The sequence below is a fragment of the Chiloscyllium plagiosum genome, chromosome 36 (genome assembly GCF_004010195.1).
Source record: "Chiloscyllium plagiosum isolate BGI_BamShark_2017 chromosome 36, ASM401019v2, whole genome shotgun sequence".
Lineage (NCBI taxonomy): Eukaryota > Metazoa > Chordata > Chondrichthyes > Orectolobiformes > Hemiscylliidae > Chiloscyllium > Chiloscyllium plagiosum.
Genome location: NC_057745.1, coordinates 32,844,023 through 32,864,105, shown reverse-complemented (window position 1 = coordinate 32,864,105; position 20,083 = coordinate 32,844,023). Strand labels below are relative to the sequence as shown.

The following is a 20,083-nucleotide window of genomic DNA, read 5'->3' as shown; positions in this document are numbered from 1 at the left end:
TTCCAGTAGCTACATTCCTTTGAGGTCTCATGATTGCTTGCACATCTGATTTTAGATGCTCCACTTTTGATGGCATGCTTCAGCTATCTTGGCCATAAGCTTTGAAACCCCTTCCCTAAACGTGTCCACCTCAATCATCTTTGAAATGTTCGATGTTTTCAATTAAACTTTTGACCATTTACCTTAGTATCACCTGACATGAGTTAAATTTTGTTTGAAAAAGCACCTATGAAATGCTTTTCTACTGTAAGTGCAGCTGTTGGAATCCACATCAAGATGTTGAAATCCATCTCCACCTCTCAGTCCCTATGGGTCTGGCTCTACAAAGGGCAGATCCATATTCCACATTAACCTCGATCTGAAAACACTATGCAGTAATCTTCATTTAGTATCATTTATTTTTGTTTCCTCTTAAAACACAGGTCGTATACTGGATCTCAAGACTGGGACAGTTAAAAAAGAAGGGCAACAGTCTTCAATGAGAATGTGCATGGGATCCAGACGCTCTTTTATTTGTAGAATGAGGTAAGGACACAGACTAAGAACATGAACTGAGCTTTTCCTCTTAGCTTTTTACATAATTAAACAATAAACCTTGTAGTTATTGTGCATAGATTCTAAACGAAATTATTCTTTTCAAATGAAATATTAGTGTTTATTTCTGTTTATATGTATGTATAATTGCAAACTGTTGTGGATTTGCTTCGTTAATAGCTTTGATCTATGAAAGTTTCTATGAAAAAGCTGATACAAATAACATTCATACAAACAAGGATTCAAGTTGGGTCAAACTCCTCTCTCGTTCTCACACTTAATCAGATTTTTTTTTATTCCTTGATTTTTAAAATTGGTTTGGAGTACTACATTTTCAGGTGAATTTTTGTAGTAGCTTTTGATTAGGTGTAACAGATTCTGGCTATCAATTCAAGGAACATAGCACTTAGGAGCAAGAATAAGCCCTTTGAGCCTGATCTGTCATCAATAAGATCAAGGCTGATCCGATTGCAGTCTCCATTCCATTTAGCTGCCTGCCCTTCATGACCTTTGACTCCCTTTCCTAATCCAACTTCCACTGCTTTCTAGGCAGGTGAATACAATGGAAGAAAATGAGGATTGCAGATGCTGGAGATCAGAGTCGAGTATGTGGTGCTGGAAAAGCACAGCAGGTTAGGCAAGATCCGAGGAGCAGGAGAATCGAAGTTTCAGGCCAACAACCCACTTGTGGAAAATGTTTCTCCTCACTTGGTCTTAAGACCAAGGCTGCTTATTTTTAAACTGTGTCCCCTAATTCTAATCTCCTCAACAAAATGAAACATCCAACCCAGTATCCAATGGGCAGTCCCTTTAGGCTATTGTATGTTTCAGCAAGATCATCCCCATTTCTTCTAAACTCCTAACAACCTGTCCAGCCTTGCACCAGAAAATAGCTCTTCATTCCAGTAATGGGCCATTAGGAACAGGAAATAAGGAACTCACATCCCATAAGTGAGATAAAAGGAAAGTGGTGTACAATTTAAATTGAGAAAGATTTCAGAACTCGTTGGCACAAAATGACTTGTGTGTTCTGGCATATGAATCACATGTTAGTAAAGTTAAAAAGTTAACCTTCTCTCAAGTGCTTCTAATGCATTATATACTTTTTCAGATTAGTCCAAAACTGTACAGATTACTCCAGATGTAATCTCATCAAAGCCAACTGCAGTAAATATTTCTACTTTAATATTCCATGCCCCTTGTTAAACACTTGTTAAATTTATGTACAAGACAGCTTAATTCAGGAGGTGAAAGTGAATACTGTGGACATCAAGATTGCATTTGACTGAATGAGACATCAAGGGGCCCTGTCAGAACTGGAGCTGGTAGGAATCGGGACATAATCTCCGCTGGCTGGAGTCATATGTAGCATGTAGAAAGATGGTTGAGATTGTTGGAGGTCATCATCTCAGCTCCAGGAAATCTCTGTAGGATAATCAGGATGGTGTTCTCGGGCCACACACCCTGAGATACTTCATCAATGACCTTCCTTCTATCATGAGATCAGAAGTGGGGATATTTGCCGATGATTACACAATGTTCAGCACCATTTGCAACTCCTTAGATACATAACAGGCTAGGGCTGGCAAGTGGCAAGCAACATTCACACTACACAAAAAACAGGCAGTGGCATCTCTAATAAGAGACAATCTAACCACCATCTTTGACAATCAGTGGCATTACCATCACCGAATCCCCCACTATCAATCTTAAACTTGATACCTTGATGTGAAGGGCAGTGATTTTCATCTAACCTTTTTTGACATGTTTGGACCAAGGCTGCAATTAATTCAGGATCCCAGTGACCCTGGTGAAACCCAAACTAAGCATATGAGCAACTTATACTTTTGTAAGTGCTACTTGGTACCACCATCAACAATTTACGATTGACCAAAAACTAAACTGGAATAACCATATAAACATAGTGGCTACAAGAGCAGGTCAGAGGCTAGGAATCTTGCAGAGACTAACTCATCACCTGACTGCCAAAGTCTGTCCACCATCTATAAGGCACAAGTCAGACTTCTGATGGAATACTCCCCACTTGCCTGGATAGGTGCTGCTCCAACAACACTTAGGAAGCTTGACAATATCCAGACCAAAGCAGCAGGTTAATTGGCAAAACATTTACAAATTTCCACTCTCTCCACTACCGATGCTCAGTAGCAGCACTGTGTAGTGCAGACTTTTACCAGAGCTCTTTAAACAGGACCTTCCACACCCAGGAATTTCTAGAAGGACAAGGGCAGTAGATACATGGGAACACCAATACCTCCAAGTTCCCCTCCAAGCCATTCACTATCCTATCTTGAAAATACATCATCGTTCCTTCACTATGACTGGGTCAAAATCCTGGAATTTCCTTCCCAAAATGGCACTGTGGTGCTACAGTACATGGGCTGCAACAATTCAAGAAGATAGCTCACCACCACTTTTTCAAGAACAACTGGAGACAGGCAATAAGTGCTGGTCCTAGCCAGCAAAGCTGAAGGCCCAAGAGTTAATTAAACAAAAAATTGTTGTCTTAAATACATACTGCTCCTGCTTACAAACTCTGTGATTCACATAACAGAACACTCAATTTCTCTGCACTACTATTTTCTGTAATCTCTATTTAAATAGTGTGTTGTTTTTATATTTCTGTTTATTCTGTCATACGGGTTTAACAAGCTAGACTAGCGTTACCTATTACCTTGGTTAAAGTGGAAGAAAGCTATGTTCTCGAATTGCTATCGTCCTTCTGATAAAGAGGCATCTGCAGTGATGTGATAGGTGGCCATCAGTAGGTGATTTCCTTGCTTCTGTTTGACCAGATCTGATGAGGTTTGGAAACAATGCTCAGGGCTCCTAGTGTACCTCACTCCTGACAATATCACTCTGCAGCCATCTCTAATGAGTCTGTCATCCCAGTGGAACAGGAAATGGTCATGGATGATGGTAGTGATTTCTCAGATGTAGAGTGTAAGGTATGACCATGGCATGCTGTAGTTTGACTGATCTGTGGAACGGCTGTTCCAATTTTGGCACAAGCTCCCAGATGTTGGTAAGGAGGACCAGAAGGATCAGTATCAACAAGCCTCAGTTTGCTGTTGTCATATCCCATGTCTAGGATTGTTCTAGGTACTATAGTCCATTCAGTTTCTTTCCTTTCCTTTGACTTTGTAGCAGACTGCTAAGACTGAGTGACATGCTCAGCCATTTCAAAGGCAGTTAAAAATCAACCACATTATTGTGGGTCAGGAATCACATACATACCACACCAAATAATGAAAAGATTTCGTTTTCTAACGGATATTAGTAACCAAATAGGTTTTTACAGCAATCAACAGTGGCTCTATGATCCCCATTAGACTAGCTTTTATTTCCAGATTTTTAAAAATTTAATTAAAGTTTCACCACCTGACATGGTGGGATTTGTACCCATTTCCCAAGAACATTAGCCTGGAATTCTAAGTTACTTATCATAGAATCTCTGTAGATTCTATCTATTCTAGTGTGGAAAGAGGCTTTACAGCCCATTGAATTTGCACCAACCCTCTGAAAAGCATCCAATCCAAACCCAGACCCAGACCCAGACCCAGCTCCGGCTCCCCACTCTATCCCAGTAACCTTGCATTTAACATGGCCAATCCACCTAACCCCTACGTCTTTGGACTGTGGGAGGAATCCGGAACATCCGGAGGAAATCCATGCAGACACTGGGAGAACATGTAAATTCCACACAGACAGTCACCTGAGACTGGAATCGAACCTAGCTCTCTGGGGCTGTGAAGCAGCAGTGCTAACCACTGTGCCGCTTGTAGTATGATATTACCTTAATATCACCACTGTTTTTCTGGCCAAAGTGTGTAAGTTCACATTATTCCTCATAATACTCGACTTGTCAAATTTTTGTTTGTTTTCTTAACCTGTCTACATCTTTTTCTAAAATCTTTCAATCACACATGATAGGTTTTAAAATAACTAATTTAATCGCATTTTTGTTAGTCATCTTCTATAATTAATTGAAGTTAGTACAACTTAACTTAGTAATTAACTTAGTACAGCTATGCTAACTGAGATACTTTGACCTAGTGTGCAAGGAGGCTTTGTTCGAGCAGTATACTTCTCCTCCCCAGTATTCACTGTACTTCTGCTTATTACCAAGTTCTACCTAATCACTTTCCATAAAGGCACTGACTCCATGATCAAGCACACCCTTAATTTGTTTCTAGTTTTATGATCCCAGCTGATGCTACTACTGGACAAGGTCCTAGAATGAAATCTAGCTTGATCAATTAGATGTTTAACTTATTTTTAGTTAGTTAACATGATAGTCATGGAAACATTTACACAGGATTGCATACTGTTCTTTAATAACAAAATACAACTGTATTACGTAAAATAAAAGGATCAAAGCATGCTGCATTCTAAGGTTCCACACACATTGTTCAGCATTGACTTCCACTTCTGGAAATCACTGTCACCCATGGACCTCAGAGGCATGCTTAGTTGGAAAGAAAATTAGAGGGATTGCTGCAAGTGACTTAGATAATAGAAATCGGTTCAGAAAGATCTTAACACTAAAAGCAAAATAAAATTGCACCCTGTTTCCCAATTCTATCTCTCCTAAAATCTCAAGCCAAAGAGATTATACTCCCACCATCATGTTTTGATTTAACTGACTCCTCTGCACTGCGGAGACAATTGTATGATTCCTTTTTGTGTCTGCTGGCATGAACCTTTGTCAGTTCTAAAGCCTCAAACGTTTTCAATTTTAAAAACTTAAAAAATTTCTATACAAGTTCCCCCAGCTTAGAAATTTCACAGATTTGAAATCATTTCATGCAGAGCTGACTGGTTGCCCTGAACTGAACTAATTCTTGTGTTCCCTCTGAGCTAAAGACTTTTGCTCTTCTGCTCTGAATTCGAAACAACATCAATGGCTTTGTTCTGTTTACTCTATCTGACATCACTTCATCAGGATAATCATTTTACCCATTAACACCATAGAGATTCTCCCAAGCTCTTGATTTCAATCCTGGGCTTTTTTAGTGTTGATGTGTTTGGATCAGTGATCAAAACTGTCTTTCTGACCTTATAAAGAAACCCTCACAAACTGACCAAAGTCCCTCAGCCTAAATTTTAAAATTCAACTTCCAAAAATTATGATGAAATTTGTTATATACCTTTCATTTTACTACTCCAGTATTCTCAAATCCCCGATCCATATTATTTCTGACTTGTATATTCTTGTGCCCTAGTCTCAAATTTGGAATCGCTCCACTACTCAGGCTCTCCTTATCTACTCCTCCAAGTAATGTATAAAACTCCATTTTACTAGTTGGAATACTATTTTTACATTGATAGGTTCAGGGTCATAGGCTCAACTAGAGGGTGAGGCAAGCTGAGTTTTCCACAATCGTCTTTATAATTAGCCATCTTTGAATGTGACACATCCTTCAGCGTTCCATGATTCCCTATCCCGTCCTTCAGTTATCCAGTAATTTGAAGTGTATATTGCCTGATATCAGCGGCTTTACCAATTGGCTTGATTGATGTAGGTTAAACATTGTATCTGTATTTATTTCTGACTAGGTCTTGCCAGCTATAATTAATCAAAGCTATAGATTAGGAATTGCCTTTTCGAAGTATTTCAAATGTAGGGAATTGTATCAAAACAAACCTATCTATCTGGTAAAGCAGCATTAACTTTCTTTGATCTTGTGTTGATGGCCAGGAATCACCTTGAGTCAAAGCATCAGTGTTGACTAGGAGTTTGGGGAATCCAAGAAAATGGAAGAGTTGCCTAGATTTGCTATATTCTCAGAAGGTGATAAGATTTTATTCTAGGGAATAAACATCAATACCAGTTTGATACTTTTATAGAACATAGAACATAGAAAGTACAGGACAGAACAGGCCCTTTGGGCCATGATGTTGTGCTGAGGATTATTCCTAATCTAAAATAAAATAACCTAACCTCCGCACCCCTCAACTCACTGCTGTGCATGTCCAGCAGTCGCTTAAATGTCCTTAATGACTCTGCTTCCACCACCACCACTGGCAACGCATTCCATACATTCACAGCTCTGCGTAAAGAACCTATCTCTGAAGTCTCCTTTATACCTTCCTACTAATATCTTAAAACTATGACCCCTAGTACCAATCAATCCTGCCCTGGAAAAAAGTCTCTGGCTATTGACTCTATCCATGCCTGTCATTACCTTGTATGCCTCAATTAGATTAGATTACTTAGTGTGGAAACAGGCCCTTCTGCCCAACAAGTCCACACCGACCCGCCGAAGCGCAACCCACCCAGACCCATTCCCCTACATTTACCCCTGCACCTAACACTACGGGCAATTTAGCATGGCCAGTTCACCTGACCTGCACATGTTTTGGACTATGGGAGGAAACCGGAGCACCCGAAGGAAACCCACGCAGACACGGGAAGAATGCGCAAACTCCACACAGTCAGTCGCCTGAGGCGGGAATTGAACCCGGGTCTCTGGCGCTGTGAGGCAACAGTGCTAACCACTGTGCCACCGTGCCACCCACAAGGTCACCTCTCTTCCTCCTTCTCTCCAGAGAGAAAAGTTCAAGTTTAGTCAACCTCTCTTCATAAGACAAGCCCTCCAGTCCACGCAGTAAAACTTCTTTGCACCCTCTCCAAAACCTCTGTATCTTTCCTATAGTAGGGCGACCAGAACTGGACACAATATTCCAAGTGTGGTCTCAGCAAGGACTTGTAGAGCTGTAGCAAAACCTCGCAGCTCTTAAACATGATCCCCCTTTAATGAAAGCCAAAACACCGTATGCTTTCTTAACAACTGTATCCACTTGGGTCGCAACTTTGAGGGATCTGTTCCTCCACACTGCCAAGAATCCTGTCTTTAATCCTATATTCAGCATTTAAGTTCAACCTTCTAAAATGCATCACTTTGCATTTATCCAGGTTGAACTCCATCTGCCATTTCTCAACCCAGCTCTGCATCCTGTCTATGTCTATGTCGCAGTGCAGCCTGCAATAGCCTTCGATACTATCAACAGCACCTCTAACCTTTGTGTCATCTGCAAATTTACCAACCCACCCCATAACCTCCTCATCCAAGTCATTTATAAAAACTACCAAGCGCAGAACTCCAAGAACAGAGCCCCGTGGGACAACACTCACCATTGACCTCCAGGCAGAATACTTTCCATCTACAACCACTCTCTGACTTCTGTCAGCCAGTCAGTTCTGAATCCAGATAGCCAAATCTCCCTGAATCCCATACTTTATGATTTTGTGAATGAGCCTACCATGGGGAACCCTATCAAATGCCTTGCTGAAGTCAGTGTACATCACATCCGCTGCTCTATCTTCGTTGACCTGTCTTGTCACCTCCTCAAAGAATTCAATAAGATTTGTGAGGCGTGACCTGCCCCTCTCAAAGCCATGCTGACTGTTTTTAATCATGCTATGCTTTTCAAAATAGTCATAAATCCTATCCCTCAGAATTCCTTCCAAAGCCTTGCTGACCACAGATGTAAAACTGACTGGTCTGTAATTGCCAGGGATTTCCGTATTCCCCTTCTTGAAAAGAGGAACAACATTCACCTCCCTCCAATCCTCAGGTATGACTCCAGTGGAGAGTGAGGAAGGAAAGATCTTCGCCAGCGGCTTAGCAACTTCCTTTCTCGCTTCCCGGAGCAGCCTGGGATAAATCTGGTCTGGCCCTGGGGAATTACCAATTTTAATATTCTCCAAAATTTCAGCGCATCAACTTCATCAGTCTTGATCTGATCAAGCATGTATCCCAGTTCCTCAAAGTTCTCATTCACAACAAGGTCCCTTTCCTTAGTGAAAACCAAAGCAAAAAAACTCATTTAGGGCTTCCCCTATCTGCTTAGACTCCCCGCACAAGCCCCCAAGCTATATCTGATTGACCGTACATTCTCCCTGATCATTCTTTTATTCCTCACGTATGAGTAAAATGCCTTTGGGTCTCCCTAATCCTTTTTGCCAAGCCTTTTTTGTGCCCCCTCCTGGCTCTCCTCGGTGCATTTCTGAGCTCCTTTCTAGTAAGCCTGTAATCCTCTAAAGCTGTGCTAGATCCTTGTTTCCTCCACTCTATGTAAGCTGCCTTCTTCCTTTTGACAAGAAGCTCCTCTGTTCTCGTCATCCAAGACTCCTTAACCTTACCCCTTCTTGCCTGTCTCAGAGGAAACATTTGTGCATCACACACAACACTGCTCCTTAAATAGTCTCCACATGTCTATTGTGTCTTTTCTGTGGAACAATTGCTCCCAATCTGTACTTCCCAATTCCTGTCTGATAGCGATATAATTTCCTTTTCCCCAATTAAATATCTTCCCTCAGTAACTGTTCCTTTCCCTCTCCAAGGCTATGGTAAATGTGAGGCAGTTGTGGTCACTGTCACCAAAGTGTTCTCCCACCGCAAGATCTGACACCTGTCCTGGCTCATTGCCGAGCACCAAATCCAAAATGGCCTCTTCCCTCATCGGCCTGTCAACCTTTGCTTTACTGATAGTTAGTATGACTAGATATGATATAAAATAGAACTGTGATCTAGGACATAGAGCAGAGGAAGCTGTTTAATACACACTTGTGAGGCTATGGAATGCGCAGCCAAAGCCAGTGACTTTGAAGCATGTAAAGGTCAGAGCATGGCAGGCACTTATTGATGTCTCACGTAACATTGTCTCTGTGTTACGTGAGACAGAGAAATGCTATGTGTCTCAGCTGGATTAACATTGCATTGTTACATGTGATAATCTGCAATCCAGTATCAAAGAATGTGAATGTAGGGCACAAAAGCATAGACTAAATGTGGATACTATTTATGAAGGCATTGCTAAACTGCATCGAAATATATTGCTCGCATTGAGTAAGGGATGCAGATTAATGAGGATACAAGTTGTAAGATCTGTGTAAAGTGGGGTTGTAAGAAAGGTATGTAATCTAAGGTGGGTGTCCAACTCACCATGTTCCTATACACTCCGAGCTCACCCCCATAATATGGAGGGTGAGTGGGCTCTGAAATGGGTAGGCTCCACACCATATATAAATTTGTAATTAAAGACTAAACGAGTTTGTTAAAAGCTGTTTTGATGCTGATAATATGTTTCCCAAATCACAGTATTGAAGGTATGTGCAGTTGAGTGGGAGTATGCAGGCTGTCTTATTTACAAAGTTGATGAAAAGGGTGAAAGGGAAGAAAGGGTGAGGTATGATTTTCAGGGGTAAGCTATGTACATCAGGGATGCTTTCCTGAAGACACTACCCTCTTCTTTGCCGGCTGCAAAACCTTCTCCCACACTGGTGATGGGACTAAATTTATTTCTGATATCTGGTCGGCATGGATGAATTGGACCTAAGGATCTGTTTCCATGCTGTATAATCTCTATAACTCTATGACTGCTCTCGACCAACCTCCATAAGCTTTCCAAATCCCCCGATCCAATGCTCCTGATTTACTTGAGGCGAGAAACCATGTTGTTTTTTTGAAGGGTGTGTCTCCAGTACTGGCAGCACTATTGCTAAATTTGTAGCACTGATGGAGCTGCTGGTCAATTTGATTGAACATATCTGTGTTCAAGATCTGGACAACATTCGGGCTTGGGCTAACCAGTGGCAAATAACATTCATGCCACACAAATGTCAGGCAATGATGATCTCCAATAAGAGAGAATCTAATCCCTGCCCCTTATCATTCAATGTTGTTACCATCACTGAATCCCCACTATCACATTCTTGGGGTTACCATTGAACCAAAACTCAACTGGACTCATCACAAAAACACATTGGCTACAAGAGCAGGCCAGAGGCTAAAAATACTGTGGCAAGTAACACACCTCATGACTCCCCAAAGCATGCCCACCATCTACAAGGCACGTCAGGACTGTGATGGAATGCTCCCCACTTGCCTGGATAGGTTCAGCTTCAACAGCACTCAAGAAGCTTGACACCATCAAAGACAAAACAACCAGTTTGATTGGCACTTCATCCACAAGCACCCACTTCCTCCACCCACTGACCCTCAGTGGCAGCAGTGTGTTCTTTCTACGAGATGCACTACAAAAATTCATGAAGATCCTTAGATATCACCTTCTGAACCCACGATGACTTTGATCTAGAAAGACAAAGACAGCAGATATATGGAACACTACTACCTGCAAATTCCCCTCCAAGCCACTCCCCACCCTGAATTGGAAGTATATGTATAAATATGTATTCCTTCACTGTCACTCAGTAAAAATCCTGGAATTCCCTCCCTAATGGCATTGTGCATGAACCACAGCAGGTGTACTGCAGTTTACCACATTTTCTCAAAGGCGATTAGGAATAGGCAATAAAATACTGGCCAGCCTACGCCCCACCAGTGAATAAAAAGAAAAAGCTCTAGAGCATGAGATTTTCACCCCAGTGAGTGGCAGAGTCCCACACAGCAGCACTTGAACATGGTGAGCTTCTTCCTGATTGAGAAGTTCACTTCCAACATTACTTCCAGGGGTCAAGCAGTCTGCTCCTTTGGAATTTCCAGTCCTAAATTAATATTTAGGAACAAATTACATAGTTGTTTTTACCATTTTCTGTAGAGTCATAGAGACGTACAGCATGGAAACAGACCCTTCGGTCCAAATTGTCCATGCCGATCAGATATCCTAAATTAATCCCATTTGACAGCATTTGGACCATATCCCTCTAAGCCCTTCCAATTTGTGTACCCATCCAGATGCCCATAAAATATTGTAATTGTATCAGCTTCCACCACTTCCTCTGGCAGCTCATTCTATATACGCACTACCCTTTGTTTGAAAACGCTACCACTTGGGTCCCTTTTAAATCTTTACCCTCTCACCTTAAATCTATGCCCTCTACTTTTGGACTCTGCTACCCTGGGGAAAAGACCTTGACTGTTCACCCTATCCATGCCCCTCATGATTTTATAAACCTCTATAAAGTCAGTCCTCAGCTTCTGACGCTCCAGGGAAAACAACCCCAGCCAATTCAGCCTCTCCCTATAGTTCTTCAATCTCAGAAACATGCTTGTAAATCTTTTCTGAGCCCTTTCAAGTTTAACAACATCTTTTCTATAACAGGGAGACCAGAATTCATGAGTTGAAAAATGTGGTGCTGGAAAAACACAGCAGGCCAGGCAGCATCCGAGGAGCAGGAGAATCGACGTTTCGGGCATAAGCCCTTTTTCAGGAATTCCTGAATTCCTGGCCTGCTGTGTTTTTCCAGCACCACATTTTTCAACTCTGGTACTCCAGCATCTGCAGTCCTCACTTTCTCCCAGACCAGAATTCATTAATCCTTCACTTGTCCTAGACAAGTTCCACCACAGAACACACCAGATGGCCTCCTCCTTTAAAAACTGCAATTTCCCCTACCATGTGGTTGAAGATGCCCTCCAACGCATCTCATCCACGTCCTGGACCTCCGCCCTCAAACCCCACCCCTCCAACTGCAAGAAGGACAGAATCCCCCCAGTCCTCACCTTCCATCCTACCTCCGCATAAACCGCATCATCCGTCGACATTTCCGCCACCTCCAAATGGACCCCACCACCAGGGATATATTTCCCTGCCCCCCCCTCCTTTTCCACTTTCTGCAAAGACAATTTCGTCCGTGATTACAGTCCTTTCCCCCACCACCCAAAAAAAACCAACTCCCCCTTCCCTCCTGGTACCTTCCCCTGCCTCCACACAAATTGCAAAACCTGCGCGCACATCTTCCCCCCCCATCCCCCACCACCCCATCCAAGTGCCCCAAAGGAGCCTTCAAAGTTTCACCTGCACATCTACCAATGTCATTTATTGTATCTGTTGCTCCCGATGCGGTCTCCTTTACATCGGGGATCCTGGATGCCTTCTCGCAGAGCGCTTTAGACAACATCTCAGGGACAGCCGCACCAATCAACCCCACCACCCTGTGGCCCAGCATTTCAACTCCCCCTCCCGCTCTGCTGAGGACATGCAGGTCCTGGGCTTCCTCCACCGCCACTCCCTCACCATCCGATGCCTGGAGGAAGAATGCCTCATCTTCCGTCTCGGAACACTTCAACCCCAGGGCATCAATGTGGACTTCACCAGTTTCCTCGTTTCCCCTCCACCCACCTTACACCAGTTCCAACCTGTCAGTTCAGCACCATCCTTATGACCTGTCCTACCTGCCAATCTTCCTTCCCACCTATCCGCTCCACCCTCCTCTCTGACCTATCACCTTCATCCCCACCTCCATCCCCCTATTCTACTCTTGGCTACCTTTTCCCCAGCCCCCTCCCATTTAGCTCTCCACCCCAGAGGCTACCTACCTTTATTCATGATGAAGAGCTTTTGCCCGCAATGTCGATTTTCCTGCTCCTCAGATGCTGCCTGACCTGCTGTGCTTTTCCAGCACCACTCTAATCTAGACTGTGATCTCCAGCATCTGCAATCCTCACTTTTGCCTAGACCACCTTCACTATCCTGTCTACTTGCGACTCTACTTTCAAGGAATAATGAACAAAGGTCTCTTTGTTCAGCAACACTCCCCAGGCCCTTACCATTAATTTTATAAGTCTAGCCCGGATTTGCACTACGACAATGTAGCACCTCACATTTATCCACTTTCAAATATAGTAATTGGCTGCATTGGATTTGTCCTGCTATTTATGTACAGTGTTGGGAGATGCTGGACTGGAACAGCTTACTGTAACATTTTTGAAAGGAAGACAAACTTTTATGGCATCATTTGATTTGTAAGATATCTCAGCAAATGAAGCACTTCTTTAAAGTCTGGGCACTATTGTTCCCGGGCAACCAAGTTCCCATGAGTACTAATCAATGCTGACAGTTGTGGGCAGCACTCAGGAAGCACTCCCTTCTCTTCGAGTAATTTTTTTTTTCTGTCCTGCTTAAACAGACAGCTTAACGACTTATCTAAAAAGTAACACACCCATTAGTGAATTACACCCACAATACTACTCTGGGATGTTGGTCCAGATTGTATTCTCAAGTCACGCAGTGAAGTTTCAATGCACAGCCGTCTGACTGATCTGAGAATGATCACGATAACACTGTGCCTAAACCTCAATGGCACAATAAAGCTGTAAATGTTAGATAAAAATGCATAATATTTGTTGCACTTGGTGCTTTTAAATTCCTCCAGGTGAGAAGTGTGGAAACAAAAACAAAGTTAACCGAGCAGATGAAATTGAATTTTGATAAATGCGAGGTGTTGCATTTTGGAAAAGCAGATCAGAGCAGGACTTATACACTTAATGCTAATGTCTCTGTGAATGTTGCTGAACAAAGAGACCTTGGAATACAGATTCATAGTTCCTTAAAAGTGGAGTCGCAGATAGATAGGGTAGTGAAGGAGGTGTTTGGTATGCTTTCCTTTATTGGTCAGAGTATTGAGTACAGGAGTTGGGAGGTCATGTTGCAGCTGTACAGGACATTGTTAGGCCACTGTTGGAATATTGTGTGCATTTCTCGTCTCTTTCCTATCGGAAGGATGTTGTGAAACTTGAAAGGGTTCAGAAAAGATTTACAAGGATGTTGCCAGGGTTGGAGGATTTGAGCTATAGGGAGAGGTTGAATAGACTAGGGCTGTTCTCCTTGGAGCATCAGAGGCTGAGGGATGACGTTGTAGAGGTTTATAAAATCATGAGGGGCATGAGCGGGGGTGGCTAATCCCAACCAATGCTAACCCCCTTGGATGTTGATGGAGTATTCAAGAATGATGTTAAACATCAAGGAGAGCTAGTTCAATTCTCTCTTGTTGGAGATTATCTTTCCCTGGCTTCATCTTTTTGTGTGATCTTAATTTGTTTGTAGTTAGCATTTAACAGAAACATAGAGTTTTAATCCTAAAGTTCCCAGGCTTAAACAGGGTTTTAACAAGATTTCCACTGGAAGAGCAGTGGACCTGAGTTAATTAACAAAGCAGCTGAAATTGGGTTCCTCTGTAACTGGAACAGATAGACCTTTTGTATTAGGCTAGTGTAAAATGAATGTGACTTTGCACTTGAGTATTATTTAGAATGCTGAACATTGGATGATTTAGGGAAATAGTGTGTGAAACTTACATCTGAATGCTGGATTTTGGGTGATTAAGGAAGTTAGAAGAGGAAGAAAATCTTTTTAAAACTTATCAGTCTTCAGGAATTGGTCACTAGTTAGCAGTGCTGCCTTACAGCACCAGAGACCAGGGTTCGATTCCACCCTCAGGCATTTGTCTGTGTAGTGTTTGCACATTCTCCCCATGTCTGCCTGAGTTTCTCTGGGTGCTCCAATTTTCTACTACAGTCCAAAGATGTGCAGGTTAGGTGGATTGGCCAGGCTAAATTGCCCATTGTGTCCAGGGATGTGCAGGTTGGTTGGATTAGGCATGGGAAATGTGGGGTTATGGGGATAGGTAGGAGGGTGAGTGTGGGTGGGATGTTGTTTGGAGAGTTGGTTTGGATTTGATGGGTTGAATGGCCTGCTTCCATTCTGTATGGCTTCTATGTTGCTGTAATAACTAGCTTCTCCTTAGCAGAGTGATTTGTAGTATCATGTAAATGACTAAGATTTATTCATAAGGTTCACAACATTATGGCAACAGATCATTAAGGTTAATAAAATATAAAAAGTCATTAATACATAATTAAATAAAATAATTAAGCAATTAGAACACATCAAGGATGGTAGGATGAGTAATGTATCACAGCTGCAGAATGTGGTAACTTCTGGCTGCTGGTTAGATCAAGGACATACCAATCTACAGTAAACATTTGAAATTCTAGCAGCCTCAACTCAGAGTTTATAAGCTCAAGACTGAACTACTAAAACTGCAAGTCATCAGGGAAAACATTATTTTTGTTTTTATATACCAGAAGGTAGTCACAACTCTTATGAAACAATCTTCTGATTTAGTCATTTGTTAAGGCACAGAAGAATGGCAACATGTCTCACAGATGCTGCCAGACCTGCTGAGTTTCAACAGCAATTTTGGTTTTTATTTCAGATCTCTAGTGTCTGCAGTTCTTTGTTTAATTTAGCATTTAACTTGCTGTCCCATCTCTTCCAATATGCCCACCTTGAAGAAGTTCTGCTCTGACAGGATTTCTGTTTTAACTTTTCTTCCTATTCTTCATCATTACTTTCACTTTTTCTCCTTGTATCTGACAAACCTACTCCGACAGCCACATCTCTTTCCTCAGTTACTGTGTCCGGCTCAGGATCACCCCATGTGGATTCTGACTGAAGCTTCATCCTTCATGTTTTGAATCCACTCAGGGCCACAGATATCTCCGTGATGTTCAGTGTTCCTCAGACAGCAATACGTGCTACATCCTGAGATCCTGACTGAGTGCTATGCGCTACCATATGCACACTCTTGACCTTTCTCACTCCATCAGCACTGCCTCATGCTGACTCAGCTGCCCTGCCCCCACACCCCACTTTTGCTTAATTCTGCAGCCTATTTGATGTTCTAACAAGAAACATTTTCCTCCTCTTTTTAGGCATTAAGGAATAAAAAATACAACAGCTCAGAGATAACCGCACCCCACCAGAACCTTCCTGCCCTCCCCTTTCCTCGGATTCCATCCCTTCTCCCAACCCCACCTCCTGTCGTGTATTTACTTTCCCTCCTGCTCTCTTATGCTGAGTGTTCTGTACTCAGCAAAGACCTTCGTTTTATCCCTCTGCACCCCCATCTCAATAGATTTTGGCCATGGCATTGAACACTTCTTCCATTACCTCCCACTCTGTGACCATTTCTTTGGACAGGAGTCCTCTTCTCTTCCCACAGATGCCTTCACCTGTCTCAAACACTCTCCCTCTGCCTGGACTCCTCTTTTTGGCTGTTTAGCTGCACTCGATTTGTTCATTGAGAACTGCCAAAGTGACACCAGTTGCCTTAATTTATCTCCTTCCCTCACCCACTCTTCGAGCCTATCTCCCCATGAACTGCCTGCTCTCTATGCTCTCAGATCCAAGCCTGACTTTGTAATTGAGACTGCCAACAAGGGTGGTGCTGTTGTCTGTCTGGTGTAGACGTCTACATTGCAGAGGCTGAGTGCCAGCTCTCTGACACCTCTTCCCATATCCCCCACCATTGAGCATCAGGCCTTTGTGCCATGACTATCAACCTCATCTCATCTGGGAATCTCCCCTCAACACCTTCCAGCTTATGGTCCACCAACCCCATATAGCCCACTTCTCCATTTTTTTCCCAGAATCCACAACAGGACTGCCCAGACAGACCCATTATTTCTGCCCGCTCCAATCCTACAGCCCCTCTTCCTATCGCGACTGGATTTTTTCTTGCCTTTTCCAGTCCATTCCCACCTCTATCCACAATTCTAATTGTATTTTACCTGTTTCAAAATTTCCATTTGTGGGCAACAGCCACTGCCTCTTCACTGAGGACATGCTGCAGTCCCTTTACATGTGCATTCCTCATCAGAATGATCTCAGGGCTCTCCACGTCTTCCTGGAAAAAAGGCCTGATATTCCTGCATACCACCACCCTTCTCCGTCTGGCCAAGCTCACTCGCATTTTGAACAACTTCTCCTTTAACTCTTCTCACGTCCTTCACCTCAGCTGTGTCCATGGGCACCTGCATGGGCCCCAGTTATGCCTATTGCTTTATGGGTATGTTGGGCATTTCTTGTTCCAGTCCTACTCTAGCCCCCACCCACAACTTTTTCTCTGATATGTCGATGACACTATACGGGCTACTTCCGCTTCTTGTTCTGACCTGGAAGCATTTATCAATTTCCAATTTCCATCCTGCCTTCACCTCCTTCATCTGGTTCATCTCCAACTCCTCCCTTCCCTTCCTTAACTTCTCTATTTCTATTTCTGCGGATAGGCTGGCTACCAATATCTACAAGCCCACTGACTTCCACAGTTACCTGGACTATATTTCCTGAAGAAGGGCTTATGCCCGAAACGTCGATTCTCCTGCTCCTTTGATGCTGCCTGACCTGCTGCGCTTTTCTGGCAACACATTTTTCAGCTCTGATCTCCAGCATCTGCAGTCCTTACTTTCTCCTATATTTCCTCACACCCTACTTCCTGTAAGGACTCCATCTCATTCTCCCAGGTTCTCCATCCCCGTAGCATCTGTTCTGATAATGCCACCTTCCGTTTTCCTCAACTGAGGATTCCCTGTCACTGTGGTCAACAGGACCCTTAACTGTGTCCGGCCCAACTACCATTCTTCTGCGTTGACATCTTCTCTTCATTCCCTCAACAGCGGTGGAGACCGCTGGTCCTCACTTAGCATCCCACCAGCCTCTTCATCCAAAGGTCTGTAAGCCACTGTTTCCGTCATCTCCAGCAGGGTGCCATGACCAGACAGACATTGCCCTCCCCTCCTTTGTCAGCATTCCAGAGGGATCGTTCCCTCCAAGACACTCTGGGCCATTCCTCCACCATTCCCAACATCCTCATCGCGTCTAGTCTCCTGTATTTGCTGTTCATGATGTGGTCTGCTCTACACTGGGGTTATGAAATGTTGACTGTGTGATTGCTTTTGCAGTACACATTGGGTCATTTTTACAAATAGAAAATGAGCTTCCAGTTAATTGATACTTCAACACACCACCATGTTCCCATACCAATATTTCTGTCAGTGTTCCAGTGAGTCTTAGCGCAAATTCATTTAACAACATCCCATTTTCCATTTGGGGACCTGCAGCTTCTGGGACTCAACATTGAGTTAGAGTCATAGAGATGTACAGCATGGAAACAGACCCTTCAGTCCAACCCGTCCATGCCGACCAGATAGCCCAACCCAGTCTAGTCCCACCTGCCAACACCCGGCCCATATCCCTCCAAACCCTTCCTATTCATATACCCATCTAAATGCCTCTTAAATGTTGCAATTGTACCAGCCTCCGCCACTTCATCTGGCAGCTCATTCCATATCCGTACCATGCTCTGTGTGAAAACATTGCCCTTTAGGTCTCTTTTATATCTTTCCCCCCTCATCCTAAATCTATGCCCTCTAGTTCTGGACTCCCCGACCCCAGGGAAAAGACTTTGCCTATTTACCCTATCCATGCCCCTCATAATTTTGTAAACCTCTATAAGGTCACCCCTCAGCCTCCAACGCTCCAGGGGAAACAGCCCCAGCCTGTTCAGCCTCTCCCTGTAGCTCAAATCCTCCTACCCTGGCAACATCTTTGTAAATCTTTTCTGAACCTTTTCATGTTTCAGAACATCTTTCCAATAGGAAGGAGACCAGAATTGCACGCAATATTCGAACAGTGGCCTATCCAATGTCCTGTACAGCCGCAACATGACCTCCCAACTCCTGTACTCAATACTCTGACCAATAAAAGAAAGCATACCAAACGCCTCCTTCACTATCCTATCTACCTGTGACTCCACTTTCAAGGAGCTTTGAACTTGCACTCCAAGGTCTCTTTGTTCAGCAACCCTCCCTAGGACCTTACCATTAAGTGTATAAGTCCTGCTAAGATTTGCTTTCCCAAAATGCAGCACTTCGCATTTATCTGAATTAAACACCATCTGCTACTTCTCCACCCATTGGCCCATCTGGTTAAGATACTGTTGTAATCGGAGGTAACCATCCTCGCTGTCCACTACACCTGCAATTTTGGTGTCATCTACAAACTTACTAACTGTACCTCTTATTAACGCATCCAAATCATTTATGTAAATGACAAAAAGTCATAAGGCGGCACGGTGGCACAGTGGTTAGTATTGCTGCCTCACAGCGCCAGAGACCCGGGTTCAATTCCCGCCTCTGGCGACTCTCTGTGTGGAGTTTGCACATTCTCCCCGTGTCTGCGTGGGTTTCCTCCAGGTGCTCCGGTTTCCTCCCCAATCCAAAAATGTGCAGGTCAGGTGAATTGGCCATGCTAAATTGCCCGTAGTGTTAGGTGAAGAGGTAAATGTAGGGGAATGGGTCTGGGTGGGTTGCGCTTCGGCGGGTCGGTGTGGACTTGTTGGGCCGAAGGGCCTGTTTCCACACTGTAAGTAATCTAATCTAATCTAATCTAATCTAATCTAATCTAATCTAATCTCGAGGACCCAGCATCGATCCTTGTGGCACTCCACTGGTCACAGGCCTCCAGTCTGAAAAACAACCCTCCACCACCATCCTCTGTCTTCTATCTTTGAGTCAGTTCTATATGCAAATTGCTAGTTCTCCCTGTATTCCATGAGATCTAACCTTGCTAATCAGTTTCCCATGGGGGACCTTGTCGAACGCCTTACTGAAGTCCATATAGATCACATCTACTGCTCTGCCCTCATCAATCTTCTTTGTTACTTCTTCAAAAAACTCACTCAGTCAAGTTTGTGAGACATGATTTCCCATGCACAAAGCCATGTTAACTATCCCTAATCAGTCCTTGCCTTTCCAAATACATGTACATCCTGTCCCTCAGGATTCCCCCCAACAACTTGCCCACCACTGAGGTCAGGCTCATGGTCTATAGTTCCCTGGCTTGTCCTTACCACCCTTCTTAAACAGTGGCACCGCGTTTGCCAACCTCCAGTCTTCCGGCACCTCACCTGTGACTATCGATGATACAAATATCTCAGCAA

The 20,083-nt window shown here is 43.4% G+C and overlaps 1 protein-coding gene across 5 annotated transcripts in view; it reads left to right on the top strand.

Moving 5' to 3' along the window:
• Positions 1-20,083, top strand: part of arnt2 (aryl-hydrocarbon receptor nuclear translocator 2) — a 462,386-nt gene that overhangs the window by 138,772 nt on the left and 303,531 nt on the right. For all 5 annotated transcript variants that reach the window (XM_043677623.1, XM_043677621.1, XM_043677622.1 and 2 more), the window contains one exon: positions 423-525. In XM_043677623.1, coding sequence (XP_043533558.1) covers positions 423-525 — 103 coding nt within the window. The remainder of the gene's footprint in view (positions 1-422; positions 526-20,083) is intronic.